The sequence below is a fragment of the Carettochelys insculpta genome, chromosome 19 (genome assembly GCF_033958435.1).
Source record: "Carettochelys insculpta isolate YL-2023 chromosome 19, ASM3395843v1, whole genome shotgun sequence".
Lineage (NCBI taxonomy): Eukaryota > Metazoa > Chordata > Testudines > Carettochelyidae > Carettochelys > Carettochelys insculpta.
The window spans coordinates 25114490-25133639 of NC_134155.1; the positions used below are offsets into that span (position 1 = coordinate 25114490).

The following is a 19150-nucleotide window of genomic DNA, read 5'->3' on the forward strand; positions in this document are numbered from 1 at the left end:
TTACACATTACAAAGAGTGCTGCCGCCATGTCTTTGATATTCATAGCAATCCCATGCAAGCCACTTACTAGTCTCTCGTAGTAATTTTCACCCCCCTTCCCTCCTTTGCCCCCCTTCTCTTCTACATAGCTGATTTCTCAGTTGCCATTTTTTTGTTTGTGACTCCCCCCAGCCCCTCAGAGCATGGGGTTTAAGCCAGGAGCAGGGGGAGCAGTTTGAGGATGAGTCTTTCCCCCATCATATTAAACTACAATAAATAAATGGTTATTATTTTATTCGTGTATTTTCCCTTTCTATGGACTGACTCTAGATATAGAAACGTGCAGGGGCACGGTTTTATATTCTTGCCTCAGGCACAAAATTAGCTAGTTACTGCACAGCTTCCCTAAGCCCCCCGCCCTCTGGGGCCCTTTTTGAATTGCCGTGGGTCACCAAGTATCAGAGAGGTTGCCGTGTTAGTCTGTATCTTCCAGAACAACAAGAAGTCCTGTGGCACCTTATAGACAAACAGATATTTTGGAGCATAAGCTTTCGTGGGCAAAGACCCGCTTCATGAGATGCACGAAAGCGTGTGCTCCAAAATATCTGTTCGTCTATAAGGTGCCACAGGACTTCTTGTTGTTCTTGGGTCAGCAAGTCTCTCTGACTTGTCAAAATGGGTCCCCGTCTGGAAAAGGCTGGGAACCGCTGTTCTATACCCCTTTTTTTTATTATTATTATCTGCCCTCACTGGTAAACTGCAACTGCTGCCCGTTTACTGTCACCTGGCAAGATCATTCGCAGGTTATTCACTCCTCTTTCAAAAAGAGTAAAATAAGCTGAGCCCCCTGATGTGCCCAAGCAGATTTGCTAACCTCTCCTTACATTTTCTTAGACGTTTGGGGGTGACAGGAGTGGAGTTAATGCTGAGTATGGTCTCGAGCGAGCCGGCCTGATAAACGCTTTACTAAAGCCCAGGCGCACGGCCTTGCAGGGGTAGCTGCAGGGACACCACAGCTGGGGTTGCCAAGGCTCTTTCTGTGGTGGGGCTGAAGCTATCCACAGCCTTTGTATTCTGGAGATGCAGGAGAGCTTGTAAGCCTTGACTGAGGAGAACTCCCCAGAGCGTAAAGCACTTGTGTTCACACATGCAACGTGCTCCCTGGGTGAATGAGGGAGTTCATGCTCCCTGGCATGGGGCCTCCTTCACTTGCCATACCACAGGGCCCTGCATGTCAGGATCCAGCCCAGCTTCCAGCAGAGCGAAGGACTTTGCTCCCACTCAGGGCCCAGCTCCAGATGCTGCCCTGCCGCCCAGGAAAGCCTCTCAGCCACACACCCTTTGGCCCTGCAGGAGGCTTGAGAGCGAGCCCAGCCGGCAGGGGCTGTCCCCAGGCCCCTCTCCCATGCTCACCAGCAGGCAGTTTTCCTCCTTCAGGCTGGCGCAGCGGCGCTGTAACTCCTCCAGCGCCCTCAGGAGTGCGGTGTTCTGCTTCACCAGGCAGCTGCCATCAGCGCAACCCTGCCGAGGAAGAGATGGAAGAGACGAGCTGGGACACCCCCGGCACTCTGCAATGAGATCAGGCAGACACCTGCCCACTGCTGCTGGCCAGCTGTGGCCTCCCACGGCAGGAATTGCTCCCGAAGTCTGAAGTAGACCCTGATGTGTGGGTGCAGGAAAGGCAGGGGTGGGGGGAGGTTGGACGGGAGGCTGCAGGGGGGAGGCCGAGCAGGGAGTCTAGGGCTATGTCTACACGTGCAGCCAACATCGAAATAGCTTATTTCGATGTTGCGACATCGAAATAGTCTATTTCGATGAATAACGTCTACACGTCCTCCAGGGCCAGCAACGTCGATGTTCAACTTCGACGTTGCTCAGCCCAACATCGAAATAGGCGCAGCGAGGGAACGTCTACACGCCAAAGTAGCACACATCGAAATAAGGGAGCCAGGCACAGCTGCAGACAGGGTCACGGGGCGGACTCAACAGCAAGTCGCTCCCTTAAAGGGCCCCTCCCAGACACACTTTCATTAAACAGTGCAAGATACACAGAGCCAACAACTAGTTGCAGACCCTGTATATGCAGCACGGACCCCCAGCTGCAGCAGCAGCAGCCAGAAGCCCTGGGCTAAGGGCTGCTGCCCACGGTGACCACAGAGCCCCGCAAGGGCTGGAGAGAGAGTATCTCTCAACCCCCCAGCTGATGGCCGCCATGGAGGACCCCGCTATTTCGATGTTGCGGGACGCGGATCGTCTACACGTCCCTACTTCGATGTTGAACGTCGAAGTAGGGCGCTATTCCCATCCCCTCATGGGGTTAGCGACTTCGACGTCTCGCCGCCTAACGTCGATTTCAACTTCGAAATAGTGCCCAACACGTGTAGACGTGACGGGCGCTATTTCGAAGTTACTGCCGCTACTTCGAAGTAGCGTGCACGTGTAGACACAGCTTAGGAGAGAGGATCTGTGCTGGCAAGAGGCAGGTTTAAGCCGTAGCTGGGGGTCAGTATGTCACAGGGCTCCAGGTCCTTATGGGGAATGGGCTCAGCTGCAGCAATAGCTCCAGGTCCTTGGCGGCATCTGGCCCAGCATTACCTCCTGCGCTGTCCCACTCAACAGGACATGTGCTGGCCTGGAGGTCTCAGCCGCCTGCTAACAGGCCTGTGCCCGCAGCTCAGGTTCAGTGCAGCGTCCTCGGCGGGATTCTCAGATACCCTGGGCCAGGATATCCAGACGGGGCCAGGAGGTCTGGCCTGACCACTTTGTGCTTCAGGACCCCACCCCCTGCCCACCCTCTTCCCCCTGGCACCCCACTTGTGAGCCACACAGATGTCCTTAAGTCAACCCAGCCCTGGCTGAGAGGCAGTGCCTCAGAGCCACAGCTGGCCATGGGCAGCCTGGGTCCCTCCACCTGCCCTGGGCAGGGACCAAGACAAGGGGCTGCTTTTAGCCCCAACCCCACGTGGGGAGGGCAGGGTCCCCAGCCCCTTTCAAGCTGGGGGAGACCTTCACAGGAGGGGGGCCTCCCTGTGTCCCCATAGCCTGCTCCCCACCCACGAATTCTGGCACGGCAGCTTAGAGCCACCCTAGGGAGCAGCGCTCTGCAGGCAGCTAGAGCAAAGGGCGTACACAGCATGTGACCCACAGAGGGGCACAGGGGGCAGGGTCTCTGGTTGGAGTGCGTGACTCCTGCACAGAGAGTGCTGGGGTGGGGAGCAGTGCTCTGGTGGCAGAAGGACATGGGAGAGCAGCGATCCAGAGGGGTGTCCTCCTGCCTCCCCCAGCAGTTCTGGGCCAGGTTAGGCTAAGCAGAGATTTCAAGGGGCAGATCCTCAGCTGCTGACTTCAGTGGAGTGGCTGGACCCCAATGCCAGTGGATCCCATAGGCTCAGACCTGGGCCCATTGACGGGGGCCTAAGGCAGCTGTTATGGACGGGGCGCAGAGGTGACAGGCTGGTTTGGGGAGGAGGGAATGGGATGATAAGGGTAGGAGGTGCCGTGTCTCTGGGCCGGCAAGGTGAGGGTGTTCTGAACCCCTCCTTTACTGAACAGCTCTGTGGGCTTGGGCCCTGCGATTGCCTTCTGTCTTTCCAGCCCAGCCGGGCAGGCTGAAATGGCCCCGAAGAGGGTGTGAAGTCTCACTGCTGGGGAAGAGACAGTGCGGTTCTTCTGCTGGCCGAGACCTCCCTGCTCGCTGCGAGAGCGGCAGAGGCTTTACATCAGCGTGGCTTCCGGGCCCCAGGCCCCAATACACAAGGAGCACACGTCTGGGGCATGCAGCGGAGGGGAGCACTGACCCCCTTCCTCGGCCTGTAGCTGGAGGAGTCGATGCAGCAAAGGAATACGTGGGAATTAGTTGCAAAACCTTAATCTGTCTTTCGTCATGTCAAATACAGCAGCCGATCTGCATCTCGATACAGATGTATATAAGACCAGCCCCATGGTTCTGGCTTCCTGCTACTAAGCAGCCAGCCCTCAGCATGCCACAGACCCACGGTCCCAGACATGACCCTACGAGCTCTCACCGCCCATGCAGCTGACCAGTGTGGTACGGCTAGCCTCGCTCCTGGGCTCCAGGCCGCTGTCCGGTCCACTAGCCCCACAGCCAGGACACTGCTGCTCTTCTTGAGATGGGGGGAGATGATGGCCTGGGGGGAGCCCAGGCCCCACCCATTCATTCTGGGTTCCAGCCCAGGGACCCTGTGGCTGGCACTGGTGGGGAAAAGCTCCCCTTGCCATGGACACCACAGCTCTTCTCCCTGGGTCACTTCCCTCACCCCCTCCAGGTAGTGGCAGCGGCAGCGGCAGCAGCAGCACATTCCCCCTCCTGGATTGCCCCTGTACAATCAGTCCATTCTGGCCTCAGGCTGAATCTCAGAGCTGCCTAGATAGGAACCTTAGCCCCTTTGTGCTGAGCCCTCCACTGCTGTTCCTAGAAAACTCCCCTTGCCTCCCTCCACTCATCTCCTCTACTCTCCTCAATCACCCTCTTCTCCCACTGCCCAAAGAGGTTTTTAAAGGCAATCTTAACTGGGACCAGCTGGCCCCAATGGACCCAGGGCAGCTTACTCCTCAGCTGCTCCTACTCTGCTTGTTTGCCAGCCCTGCTTTTCCCTTGTACACTCACAAACACACACACACACACATCAGCCTTACCCCATCACACCAACTACACACGCAACCAGTCACAGGCCCCAGGGAAACCTGCCCAAAACTTTTCCCAGCAGTGCCCAGAGACCAGGAAGTGGTTCTGTTTTTGCTTGGAACACTGGGTTACTGTTGTTACAAAGCTAGTTTCCTGCCCATCAGTACATGTGCTTTGTGGGTAACAGGCAGGGCAGTGACAATGTGCCTCAGTTACTGGTGAACCGGTCAAAAACCATCCCACTCTGGCCAGAGATCCAAGTGTTCAATCCTCATGAGACAGCCCTTAACGCCAAAAGGTGGCGTTTTTACATATAACACATGCAGCATTCTTTGCCTTGCAGAGAGGCCAGGCTTCCATTCTTTGCCAGGTCTGCTGTAGATGGAGGGCCCTACCAAATTCACGGCCATGAAAAATGCATCGCAGATGATGAAAGCTGGTCTCCAATGTGCTTTTACTCTGTACCACACAGATTTCTTGGAGGAGACCATAATTTCTCATCTAGGGTGGGGCCTGACCCAAAAGTGAGTTGCCGGGGGTCACAAGGTTATTTTAGGGGGTTATAGTATTGCCACCCTCACCTCTGCACTGTCTTCAGAACTGGATGCCTGAAGAGTGTAGGCTGTTGTCCAGGTGTCCAGCTCTGAAGACAGGACCCCAGCAACAGCACAGAAGTAAGGGTGGCAATACCATACCTTGACAGCCTCACTTCTGCATTGTTGGTGGTGACAGCTCTGCCTTCAGAGCTGGGTTCCTGGCCAGCAGCCACTGCTCTCCAGCTGCCCAGCTCTGAAGGCAGTGCCATCACCAGCATCCCACAGAAGAAAGGGCAGGAGGACTGGAAACCCCTACCATGACCCTGTGATCCCCCCAGTTCCTTTTGGGTCAGGAACACTACAATTACAGCACAGGCGTTTCAGATTTCAACAGCTGAAATCATGAAATTTGCTATTTTGAATACCCTATGACTGTGAAATTGACCCAAAGGATCATGACTTTGGTTGGGCCCTATCTCTGTGACCACGCTGTACATATTATCAGTGAATGTTAAAGTAGTCAGTTGCTCAAAGTAGTCAATTGCTCAGAACTAGCTATCTCCCCACATTGCACTGGCAAGGATATGGAGACGATGCCTGAGGGTGGCTCTAGAAGGAAGCAGGGCTCAGAAGAAATCATGACTTCCTCTAGAGAGGTGTGCATGGAACGATATGTTACAATACCACACACACACCAACTCTGGCCTCTCCTTGGTCCCCTGGCATGCACACACCCCCTGGTTGTTGCCAGCCAGACCCTCAAGCAGCACTTCGTTGGGAGCAGATTGCTTAATCTTTTGGCCCAAGGTGGGAAACGTTTTATGTGCTTCTCCTGAGAGGCTGCCAGTTAGGCTTTATCCTCAGAGACAGACAGCAAAAGGGTAGAGATCTTTGTAAAATAAAACTTTGAAAAACAGAGGAAGGGGAATTAAAATAGAAAGTGGTGGGCACGTTACATGTCGCTTTAAATGAGAGGTGGCACTCCTGTAGGTTATTGAAAGGGAAAGAAAACCTCCACAGGTCTAGAAAGACTTGTCTCCTGTCCCTCCTGTCTGGTCCCTCCATTCCAGTGCCATGTGTAGGGAGAGAGAACTGATTCATCCTTCAACTGCTTAGCAGAGCCTCTGTCTCACCCTTCTGTACTGTGTGTGGGCCGCCTTCCCCCACAACCTGCCGAAAACCACTCCAGGGAAGGCACACCTCCCCTATGGAGCAACCCTTGCACATGGCCCGGTTGTGTCCTGCTGGCTCCCCATTTGGCTACACAGAGATGTTTGCACCTCCAGCTGGATTTTTCCCTAAATATAAAACCCATTTTGCTTGGTTATGAGTGAAAACTGATGAATGAGGTCCTGGCCCAGGAAGCAAGGGACTATGATCATCCATTGCAGGTCCTGGGCTGGACAGCTTGCTCTGCTGCTTCCCAGTTAATAGCAGAATATGACAAAACATCATCATTTCCGCATTTTACTTCTATTAAAATATGTAGGAGATGGCACTGGGAAAGACCTTAGCATTCAAAGAGCATTGAATTCCAAGGGAAGCGCTCAGGCCAGGCCTACACTACAGTGACCTTTTGAAAGAAGGTCTTCTGGGAGATCTCTTCTGAAAAAACTTCCCTCGAAAGAGCGCCTCCACACACAAAAAACGGATCAAAAGATTGATCTGCTCTTTCGAAAGAACAGGCCAGGGATCGAAAAATCCAGCACCACGAGGACGGCTCTTTCGAACAAAGGGCCCCCGGAGTGTCTCCACACACTTTTTCCCAAAAGCAGCTTTTGAGAAAGGCGCTGTTGCTCCTTTCGGAGAGGCAGAGGACCTCTGGAAGAAGCACCACGTTCTTTCAAAAGGAATTGGAAAGGTACATTTTGTGCGTGGACACGCTGCTAGTTCTTTCAGAAGAGGGCCTGATTTTCTGAAAGGATTTGCTAGGGTAGACGCGGCCTGGACAGAGTCTGGCAATGGGGAAGATAAGATTCCTTCACAGTCTTAATTGTTCCCTTGCAGGCACCTGTGGATGGGACAGTCCAGTCCCTTCAGCCTGTGGTTGGGTTCTCCTGGCCTGGAAGGAACCCAGATGGAACATGTGTTGTTGTTTTCTTCTATAGTGTCCTGGCTGCTGGGAGCTGCTGCTGTGGATGCCTGTCCCTAACCCTGATGTTCTCTGCTGCCCCCAGAGCCTCTGCCCTGCCTCTCTTCAGAGCTCTCCCAGCAGGTCATTGAACTGACTCCCCCTGGCCTGGCCTGCCCCACGACTGGGAGCAATTTCAAATGCCTCAGCAAAGCCAGTGAGGGGAGAAAGGTCTCTAAGCAGCAGGCTAGTGGCAGAGGGAACCCTCCGGAAGGAGATCTGATGCTCAAGGGAGCCAGAGAGACACTGCAAGGCCACACCACTTCCCATCTCTTTCTCACTGGTGCTCAGGAGCCCAGGGCAGGAGTGTCATGGTCAGGAGCTGTCACTGGACTGGGAACAGGGCTGAGCCCCTGCCCCTCCAGCTTGGCAGTTCCTAGTCCCAGCACATATGGGCTTGCTGCTCCAGTTATCAATGTAAAACAATTGTTTGAGCCACAGCACTTAATGGCTGAGTCGCAGCACCTCTTTCATTCCAAAGTAAGCCCTGGCTGGAGGCGCACAACCCATGTGCAGTTTGGGCAACTCCCTTTCTTTTCTTTGCTGACAAATGAAGATTTCATAGAACCATAGAATCCTAGGGCTGGAAGGGACCTCAGGAGGTCATCTAGTCCAGCCCCCTGCTTCCAGCAGGATCAACCCCCACTAAGTCATCCCAGTCAGGGCTTTGTCAAGCTGGGACTTAAAAATGTCTAGGGATGGAGAATCCACCACCTCTCTAGGTAACACCCTCCTGGGGAAATAGTTTTTCCTAATATCCAACCTACCCCTCTCCCTCTGTAATTTCAGACATTGCTCCTTGTTCTGCCATCCGTCACAACAGAGAACACCCTATCTCCAGCCTCTTTAAAGCCCCACTTCAGGAAGTTGAAGGCTGCTGTCAAATCATCCCTCAGTCTTCTCTTCTGCAAACTAAATAAGCCCCAGATCTCTCAGCCTCTCCTCACAGGTCATGTGATCCAGCCCCCTAATCATTTTCATTGCCCTCCGCTGAACCCACTCCAGCACATCCACATCCCTGAACTGGCTGCAATACTCCAGATGAAGCCTCACCTGTGCTGAAGAGGGAGGGGAGTAATAACTTCTCTAGATCTGCTGGAAATGCTTCTCCTAATGCACCCCAATATGCTGTTACCCTTCTTGGCTACAAGGGCGCACTGGTGACTCATATCACCCTCTCATCCACTATAATCCCTGGGTCTTTTTCTGCTGCACTGCTACTTAGCCAGTCACTCACCAGCCTGTAAAGATACTTGGGATTCTTCTGTCCCAAGCGCAGGACTCTGCACATATTTTTGTTGAACTGCATCAGATTTCTTTTGGTCCAATCCTTCAATTTATCTAGGTGACTCTGGAACATAGCCCTACCCTCCAAACTATCTACCTCTCCCCATAAATTAATGTTGTCTGCAAATTTGCTGAGGGTGCAATCAATCCCCTCATCCAGGTCATTAATAAAGATGTTGAACAGTACTGGCCCTAGAACCAATCCTTGATCCTTGGGACATCTTGAAACTGACCATCAGCCAGACATAGAGACATTGATCACTACCCATTGGGCCCAACCATCTAGCCAGCTTTCTACCATCTTACAGTCCAATCCATACTTCCTTATCTTATGGCCAAGAATGTTGTGGTAGACTGTATCAAAAGCTTTGCTGAAGTCAGGGTATAGCACATCCACTGACTTGCCCATGTCCACAGAGCTTGTCACCTCATCTTAGAAGCTAATCAGATTGGTCAGGTATGACTTGCCCTGGGTGAATCCTTGATCACTTTCCCCTCTTCCAAGTGCTTCAAAATGGATTCCTTGAGGATTCCCTCCATAATTTTTCTGGGGACTGGGGTAAGGCTGACCGGTCTATAGTTCGCTGGGTTGTCCTTCTTTCCTTTTATAAAGTTGGGAGCTATTTGCCTTCCTCCAATCATCTGGGTCCTCTCCTGATCTCTACAAATTTTCAAAGATAATAACTAAAGGCTCTGCAATGACATTTGCCAACTCCCCCAGTACCCTTGGATGCATTAAATCTGAACCCGTGGATTTGTGTGAGTCTAGTTTTTCTGAATAGCTCTTAACCTGTTCTTTCCCCACTGAGGGCTGCCCCCCTCCTTCCCATACTGCTTTGCCTAGCACCATAGTCTGGGAGCTGGCCCTGTCCATGAAGACTGAGGCAAAAAAAAAGCATCGAGTGCTTCAGCCTTTCCCACATCATACGTCACTAGGTTACATCCCTCCTCCAGTAATGGCCCCACGCCCTCCCTGATCACCTTCTCATTGCTAACATGTCTGTAGAAACCCTTCCTGTTGCCCTTCACATTCCTGGCTAACTGCAGTTGCAATTGTGCTTTCGCTTTCCTGGTTAGCCCCTGGCATTCTCCAGCCGCTTCGCTGGGCCTGGGCCTGTGCACGTTGCTGGTGCTGATTCACTTGGCAACCCCACACACCGCTCCTCAAAGGACAAATGCAGATTCTGCCATCTGGATCAGGGCTGGGCACCTTCCATGATCAGCAGCTTGCTGCAACTCTCAGCCAGCTGATCAGGCAAAGGGAGAGCCTGAAACCACCAGGGTGCTTAGGAATCTCCCCTGGCAGGTGTGACCAGGGATCCTTGTGTCCTTGATCACAGCTGTAGCTTTGCATTTCTGAAATATGCTGTCAGTCGGGTGACCCCTCCTGGAAGCTGCTGAGTGTAACACTGACCTTTAGGAAGACAGTAGAAACAGTTAAGCTAGTGAGAGCTAGGACAGGCAGGAGATTAGCAGTCAGGGACAGCTGAGGTGGAAAATGTCCTCTCCGAACAGAATTAAAGTTGTTTCGACAGCCTTGCTTCACAGCACCTTTCCAGGGCGTTGGGCAATATTCCCTCTAATTTTTTCCATCCGTGTGTGGAATAAATTTTGTTATGTGCACCGAGGAATGCATGGATGTGCACCACCAACAGAGACACATGCTGCCGGTTGTGGATGCTGTGGACGCTCTGCTAAGCAGCTGGGCAGCACCTGAATCTCTCCTGGGCAGCTGCTGAAATGCTCAGCTTACAGGGAACACTGGTGTCGGGTAACTCCAGACACTGTCTTTACCCCTGGGAGTTTCTAGATGAGTGTTCATCACCTCACTGCAGTGCACTGGACGGGGCTCCTTTCCTCTGTAGAACAAACAGCATCGCGGAGAGGGCCTGGACATACTCAGGGTGATTCTGCCCAGGCCTCTCTTCCAGAGGGTGTGTGTGCCCTGCCAACAGAAGAGGAGCCGTCTGGCTCTCAGGCTACACTGATTAAATGCTCTTTAATAGAATGAAATGGCTTTTATTTTATTACACACTCCATTGTTTGCCAATAAAGCAGCCTCATTCCAGGCCGTGCTGATATTCCAGGCCATGTGTTTATGGCACAAACTGGTACCCAAACTAGGCTTTTCAAAGGAACCAAAGAGACAGGGACATCCAGAATCTCCTTTAAGCGCCTTTGAAGATCCTTGTCTCATGAAGGCATTAGGCTTGGGTTTTCAATATTGTCTCCGGGAGTTAGGAGCATGCATCTCAACCTCCATCTCGGTCTCAGAATTTGACGTGAAAGAAACAGGGCAGCGGGGGGTAGAAAGAAGCAGTGTCTGAGTTCATGATGCAGCTGCACATGAGCTAGCGGATATTCTAGGCTAATCACCAGTAGTTCCAGAACACAAACACTCTCACACCTTGCTTTAAAACCATAGCAAAAGTGTGTAAAAGTCTAACCATTACACAAAAGTTACACAGTCCAAACACTCCACAGCCCGCTAAGCAAATGCAAATGTCACAATCATTCAGCAAAAGAGTTGGCACAGCCATGCAAGGAACAAAATTAGAAACTTCTGTTAGCAATTCAGTCTACCCCCAAAAGGAGCACAGGCCTTCTGCACTCATCAAGGAAGCAGTTACTTTACCACCTCTGTGATACACGCACCCAAAAATAAAATCTCCAACTTAGGCATTTAAAAAAATCAGTTAAAAATTTACAAAATGTTGTGCAACTAAAAGTTAGGAAATATTATCATTGCCTGTGCAGTCTTAAAGGATGAGCAAACATATAAGACCAGGATATGGATCATAACATATAGCTTAACTACAGCCAAAAACCAAACGCTCAAAAGTTAGGAAATGCCTGTATTAACATTGCTTGTGCAATGCAAAAATATAATATAATTATACCAAGAAATGGACACATAATATAGTTTAACTACAGCTAAATACCAAAAAGCCCATTGAATCTCCAATGCCATTTTTAAAATCTTTAAAATCTCAGCAAAATAATTTTAATAGCCATTTGTGGAGCGTTAGCTAAAAATCTACAAAGCTCAAAAATCTATCCCGTCTTAATCCTGCTGCTACCATGTCAAACAGCTGGGCGGAGCCCTGCATCCAACCTGAGCCCCAGTAAGTACAGCCATGCTCCAGGTAGGCAGAGGTGTCTGTCCACCTGCTTCACATTGCAGGGGCAGGTATTCCCAGCTGGTATGTCTGTCCCTTCACCCTGATCCAAACAAGCTCAGTCAACAGAGAGGAAGTGGATAGTGAAAGAAAGCACCATCTGACTGTGGTTAAAAACTCCACAAAGTTCAGTCAGGTTTCAAACAACACAATAAAATGAACCAAAAAGCAACACAACATGCAAATGTATCTGGTGTGTGGGACAGCTTTCAAGAGCACCCCCTGGTGCCTTCCAACACTAATTGTTAGAGCTGGTTAAAAATGGCAGGCTTTGCTGCAAAAAATTTTGATTGTCAGACACTGAACCATTTGCTTCAGAGTCCCCACTACTGTGGTAATAGGAGCTAGAGCTGGGGGTGGCTGGTGCTGCCATTCTTTTCCTGTGAGGTTGCTCGTGCAGCCCAAATTCAGAACCCTTGAGCATATAGGGACCTAGCACACTGCATCAGGTAGCAAACTGAGCAGGTCACACGCCCCACAGAGCTCAGGTCACGTGCCCCACAGAGCTCAGGAATGCGCCAGCTCTGTTCAGCAGGGGGAATTTCAGGAAAACCGACCCTGAAAGTCAGCCAAGGCACTGAAGTTTATGTTCCTGCTTCCTATTCTCATGTCAGAGGACACTGCCTCCCACAGCCTCCTTAGCACCTCCTGCTTTGTAGGCCCAGGAAAGAGGAGCTGACAGCTCTGCCTCTTCCACAGATCAATGGGCCCTTTGCTGAGAGGGCCAGCAAGGCAACCTGATAGCCTCTTCCCTGCTGGCCTCCTCATCGTCAGGAGCAGCCATGCTGGTTCTGAGTCCAGGTGAAGGCCTGAGGAGTTAACGTACCCCTAAAATGGAGGGGGGGCAACAAATGGGGACAGGTAATTCTGTGTACGAGGAGACAGCCGTCTCATGCCAAACCACAACCAGTTCCAATTCGCTGACATTGCAGCGATCCTTCTCCAGCCAGGTGTGCGAACAGCAAATCCAAAAGACAACGTCTGAGCAGTCAGGCAAAAAGCCAGTGACCCAGAAACACCTGAAGGTGGCTGCCGAAGTCAGAGGAGAACTGCGCACAGTATTCCCTAAAGTCTCATCTTCCTCCTGCTTCGCAAACTGACCCAAATAGAACAATCCACCAGCAGATCTGAGGATCCCAAACAGTTTCCCATCTCCACAGGATGAGCCTGGTGTCCTGCAGGGTTGAGACCAAGAGCACTTACAACAAACACTCTTTCCACCTGCTGATTGCCCGCTAAACACACACAAGAGCTGCGTCTACACGTGCACGCTACTTCGAAGTAGCGGCAGTAACTTCGAAATAGCGCCCGTCACGTCTACACGTGTTGGGCGCTATTTCGAAGTTGAAATCGACGTTAGGCGGCGAGACGTCGAAGTCGCTAACCCCATGAGGGGATGGGAATAGCGCCCTACTTCGACGTTCAACATCGAAGTAGGGACGTGTAGACGATCCGCGTCCCGCAACATCGAAATAGCGGGGTCCTCCATGGCGGCCATCAGCTGGGGGGTTGAGAGATACTCTCTCTCCAGCCCTTGCGGGGCTCTGTGGTCACCGTGGGCAGCAGCCCTTAGCCCAGGGCTTCTGGCTGCTGCTGCTGCAGCTGGGGGTCCGTGCTGCATATACAGGGTCTGCAACTAGTTGTTGGCTCTGTGTATCTTGCACTGTTTAATGAAAGTGTATCTGGGAGGGGCCCTTTAAGGGAGCGACTTGCTGTTGAGTCCGCCCCGTGACCCTGTCTGCAGCTGTGCCTGGCTCCCTTATTTCGATGTGTGCTACTTTGGCGTGTAGACGTTCCCTCGCTGTGCCTATTTCGATGTTGGGCTGAGCAACGTCGAAGTTGAACATCGACGTTGCCAGCCCTGGAGGACGTGTAGACGTTATTCGTCGAAATAGCCTATTTCGATGTCTCAACATCGAAATAAGCTATTTCGAAGTTGGGTGCACGTGTAGACGTAGCCAAGGGGAACAAGCTTTCCCTAAACCCAAATGTGAGCAGGTGTAACCACCCACAGGCAGTCCACAACCTGGGACCTCTGGAGCCTAGTGCAGGAGCCTCTACTGCTTGAGTGAAAAGTCATCTGACTCCCAGCCAAGGGTGTAGGGGGGGACTCCTGTCTCTCTGTGGGTGCTCTAGGTGTCACTACATGGGAAAGTGAACCACACCCATAGGTGCATGGGTTACACAAGGTTCTCCGCTTGGGTGAGCGCCTCATGGGACTTTACACAGGATATTATGCTGCTTCTGACAGGAAGCAAGGTGCCTGGACTGCTCACAATCGAGCACAAGCACCAGATCTTACTCAACAAGAAACTGCTGGGGGTGACCATTACAGTCTGATACCTTCCTACTTAGCTATTCAACTGATTGGGTTTCTTTGTTTAAAAGGGAGGCACTCGAAAATTCCATTGCAAAGCCAAATGCTCAAAAATTAGGAAATGCCAGTGTGAACATTGCCTGTACAACCTGAATTCCACCCCTTTGTACGTATCCGTTAGGAGAAAGCTCTTAAAACAGGGGTATTGGTCCTCACAGCAGTCACTGAGAGGAACCTCCCAAGTAATTCATGACCTCATCTGGAGGATGCATAAGAGCATCACCTCTGACTGGACTTGCTCACGTTTGCTCAAGAACTACCACGAGAGTGCTGGCCCGTGAGGCAGACATCTGGAATGCACGTATGTATGTCACCAATCTAAAACAATTCTCACCAATCTCTGCCAAGAGAACAAGTCTATGTTCTTTATCATGGACTATGCTGCCCTAGATCTGGCTATTGCAAGTAGTTAAGAGAAAGAGAGGGTGAAGAACGTCTGGCCTTTGCACTGCTCCGACGAGATAAAGGCTCTGATTCAACTCTCAGATAAAGAGCTTCACGCAGAGAACCACTGAAGAGTTAGAATGTAGTGCCCAAACTTACATTTCTCCAGTGCTATAAAAAGATAGCCCCAAAGACCTCTAAAACGTTTCCTCAGGGGGGGTGGACAGCGACAACGCTAGAGGGAGAGAGGTTTGCTAAGTCTTTTGCTGGCATCTTATTGCCTAGATTAATGGGGTTGCTCCCAACAATGTACAATCTTCTGACTTTTTAATCTTTTGTCAAGAGTGCGGGTTTCCTAATGTGCGTTGGGCTGGAGACTTGCCTTTGGAAGGTCTTTTACAGCATTTTCAAATGCATCTGTTGACAAGTCTGCTTCAAACTGCACCTTTTTATCTTCTGAGTGCAGCAGCTGCAGGGTTTTAGGAGACATTAAGTGCAAATAGAGAATAGAATTTTTAAATGTCCAGTTGTGCAAGGTGGCCAGACTGAGAGCCCTTTGCTGAGTACCTGCAGCTCTCTTTGACCTTAGCGGAAGTTGTGAGTGCTCAACACATCAGAAAACCAAATCTAGGTGTTTCGGCTTGGCACCAGAAAAGGAGAAATGCACAGTAGTAGCCTGGCCCAGCACTCCAAGCGCAGAAGCCACAGCTGATCTCCAAACTACAGGGTTTTCAGAACAGAAGCAACTTCTGGACTCCCTGACCAACAAAACACCCCAGGGTGCTTTGGTGGGCCATGCACACTGGGGGTGGGCATCCTGCCTTGCAGGAGCACATGGCCGGTGTGCAGAAGGCTCCGGTTAACTTCTATTCCCAGACCAAATGCCATACACACAACCACATTGAAAGCTTCACCCACCCACAGGCCTCAGTCCTGACCGGGAAGAAGCAGCCCTCAGACAAGAGAGTAGCATACTGTCTTTGCCCATTCAGCCTCAGGCCTCTGCTCCTGCTGTTCTGTGACACAAGCACCTGCCTGCTAGGGACTGGGTTGAGAGAACACCTTTTGCACAGGCCAGTCAAATCTGTGACTGCTGGAAAGTGAATTAGGCTCTGTGACCTAGGATTCTAAGTTGGAACTGCCACTGGGGTGCAATCCGAGGCCATCCTTGATAGCTTTCACCATCTTGTGTTTGGCACCAGGATGCAGCATTTAACTTTTTCCCGGTGGGAAACCCATTAACTCCGCTGGAACACTGACTCACTGCACAGCAACGGTGCCCCTGGCTACTGACGACTAGTGACAGGAGAGGTGACTCCCAGGCAGAGAGGTGGGTGTGGAAGAAGGAGAATGCTGGGCATCAAAGGGGTCACCCAGACAGTGGTGGCAGGAGCCCTAAGGGAACCCAGGCAAGCGGTCTGCAGAAACACACGAGGCTGAGAGAACCCAGGGTTGTATGTGCACAATGATCGTGATCACTGATGACAGAATCCCATCCCCCAAGAGCATGAGCCACTGAAGCGTGAGCTAATGGAACAAGTCCTCTGCTAGGAACCACAGCAGAGTCAGAAGCTCTGTAAATCAAGCGCAAAGGTGGATGTGTGACACACTCACCAGGCTTCATCTCATCCCCTCCCCACCTCACACACAGCCCTGCACACTCACTGCTCCTTTCTGCTTCCAGCCTCGGCTCTACAGCTGGGTTCCCTCTTATTTCTTTGCATCTGTGTGTGAAATAAATTTTGTTATGTGCACCAAGGCATATGGGGATGTGCACCACCAGTAGAAACATGCTGCCGGCTGTGGGTGCTGGGGATACTCTGCTAATCAGTTGGGTGGCACCTTAATGTCTGCTGAACAGCCGCCCAAGCGTTCAGCTTCCAGAGACCACTGCTCCTGGGCCCTGTAAGGTGGGCACGTCACGGGGCCCATGCTCGAGTCCCAGCCTAGAAGTCTACAAGGCCATGAAATAGCCCCACAGCTCGAGCCCCACAAGCCCAAGTTGGCTGGCATAAGCCAGTCACAGGTGTTTCTTTGCTGCATAGATATACCCTGAGTGTCATGGTCAGTCCTAATACCCCTCTTCCCTGATCTTCCTGCACAGTAAACTAATGCTTCTGCTCATCTGCCTGTGTCATCTCAGGATAGCTTACCTGCATGACACACTCCAAGGACAAAGACACACCTCTTTTAGGTTCACTCCCTGTGCTCCCAGAGCCTGTCAGAGCATCTAATCTGCTCAGGATGCTACCTCACAGTGTCATTGGTGCCCACATGGAAGAGCAGCATGGGGCAGGAGTCAGAGGGCTGGGTGGTCCTTGACAATCCCTCCATCATGTCGGAGATACGGGCCCCTGGCAGACAGCCTGCCTCCAGGGATGTCATGTGAGGCAAGCAGCTGGGTGCCTCTGTCTCCCGCAGAAGAGTCTCCAACCAGCACCACCCTGTGTTTCCTCTTGGGAATGGTGGCTGCAAACCTCCCACATCATATTGTGAGCTGAGATTGTGTGTTCGGGCTCATGTGAGCACACTCGCACTATTGCTCGTTGAGCCAGTGCACTAACACCAGTAGGACGGCTATGGTCAGGTGCCAGCAGAGAGCAGAAGCACAGGCAAGCGTAATGAACACAAATCTGCCTCCTCCTCAGGGGTACTGTGCTGTGCGCCTTCTGCAAGACTCCGGAGGGGCCCAGCTCGCTCTCTGAGCCTTTGCATGCGTTTGCATGGGCTGGGAATCATGGCACAGCTTCAAGGGCAGACAGCGGCTGAGAGTGCAGGGACCGAGCTGCTCTCCTCAGCATACCTGCCGGGATTCTTCCTGGAAAGGAAATAAAACCTGGGTCTCTTAAGATCTCAGTGGCGGATAAAGAGGGCAGGGCAGCAGTGGCATTGCTGTTCTGCTGGTTTTTTACCTCAGAAGTAGCAAGAACTCTCAGCCTTTGGTTCCTCATTTCAGCTGGCACCTCCCTGGATGACCAGGAGCTGTGGACTAGGAGATCTCTCTGCCCTGAATCAGTGGGGCAGAGTCTGACTCCCTAACACAGTGAACTGCTCAGACGCCTGCATTAACCTGGCATGCATACAAACAAACAAGATTTTAGTGTCTGAACTCAAGCCATGTCCTTCTGCACTGACTTAGGTGTCACTTGACATTTCTTTAATGTGCCAAGCCTGCCACTTCCCCAGAAACGCAAGTTAGACGTGCCCTGAATATCTCTTACAGAACACCCACCCCCTTTTCAGGCCTTCTCTGTCTGTCACTAGATGTAATAATGGGTCCAGAGTCTAGTTTCCCCTTTTCAGAAAGCCTGCTGGGGCCGGTCCCATCACCCATGTCTGCTGTTGATGGGCTCCTCAAGAGGACATGGAGAGAGCATGGCGTGTCCTGGGGAGGAGGGAGCTTATGAGCTCTGTGGAACACTGGTGCCCTGTCCCCAGCGGGACGCTGTGTGGAGGCAGGCACTGAACTGGCTGAATGATCCCAGGGTTATCTGCAAGCCTTGGTGCACATGGCTGGGAGCAGCAGACACACACAGCATGACCTCAACAGGTAAAGGATATCATGAAGGAAGCTGCCAATTAATCCCATCACATTCTCCTGTCTGAACGCCAGGGGCTCCCACCCTAGGGAGCAGAGGCTGCAGTCTACCTTCCCCTTTGCGCGGCCCGGTGACTGCATCTGCTGAGACCGGCATAATCCCACCGTCAGCAGCCCCCAAGAGATCTCATCCAAGCTCTACAGACCACCCGCTGGCACTGCTCAAAATACAGCCAGTCGCAGATCCCTGCAAAAGGGCAACTAGCTGGAGAGGTGCCTTCACTTTCAGTCCTCCAAGCGATGCACACCCATTCCTTGGGACTGACCACCAGCCCATAGCAAAGCTGTACAGAGCCCTGGATGGGAGGGTGCAGTCACAGAGCGATGGCTCCTGCCTACGCCCCTCTCCACACCTAGCCAGTGCTGATGTCTCGTCTCACAAGCACTCACAAGCACCCCCGCTGAACCACCATCGTGAATCTCCGTCGCTAACTGAAATCCATGTGGCAGTTCTCTGCCTGAAAGCAAATTGCCTTACCTTGAAGGATCCAGCTGTCTGGCAGTGTCTGAGCCCCTCCATTGCACACTGAGGCCCAATGCTCTCCTGAGGTAACACTGGCACCTCCCAGTGGCCTCGGGCCCACATGGCAATTTCCTGGGATTGTGCCAGGACTGACTTGTTTCTGACTTCCTCTGGACCAGGCTCTGGCGCCCCAGGGGTCAGTTCAAGATGTACCCCATTGCCAATGTCACCCAAAGGGGATCGACCTTCTTGCAGATCTGTCACCAAGGCTGAATCTGGACAAACAGGAGCTTCAGGGACTACGCTGCGATGCCATGCTGGGCAGCTCGGACACGGTGACAGCTGTATTAAGTCAGTCTGTGGCTTCATTTCTTCCTGCTTCTCCATGTCTTTCTGTGGGGCAGCGAGCTTCTCTCCAACACTGATCCAACCCTGCCTAGGGCTAGGAATTTCCTGCAGTCACGGCGCTCCACAGGACAGAATGAAAACCCTGAAGGCATCACAGCCTGAGCACTAGAGAGTTTCCAGGGATCATCTCGGGCTGCATTTCTTCCCTGCTGGGATAAAAGG

The 19150-nt window shown here is 52.0% G+C and overlaps 1 protein-coding gene across 10 annotated transcripts in view; it reads right to left on the reverse strand.

Moving 5' to 3' along the window:
* TSPOAP1 (TSPO associated protein 1) overlaps positions 1-18884 on the reverse strand; it is a 115575-nt gene extending 96691 nt beyond the window's left edge. For 9 of the 10 annotated variants that reach the window (XR_012648109.1, XR_012648108.1, XR_012648110.1 and 6 more), the window contains exons 1-2: positions 18596-18804; positions 1394-1501 (exon numbers count right to left, since the gene is read on the reverse strand). Coding sequence is in view for 6 of the 10 variants with exons in the window: in XM_075013667.1 (XP_074869768.1) it covers positions 1394-1501; positions 18596-18703 (216 nt within the window). In the remaining 4 variants the exon portion in view is untranslated. Of the gene's footprint in view, positions 1-1393; positions 1502-18595 lie in introns of all 10 variants that reach the window. The other variant, XM_075013669.1, reaches the window with a different exon arrangement.
* Between the last annotated feature and the right edge of the window lie 266 nt (positions 18885-19150).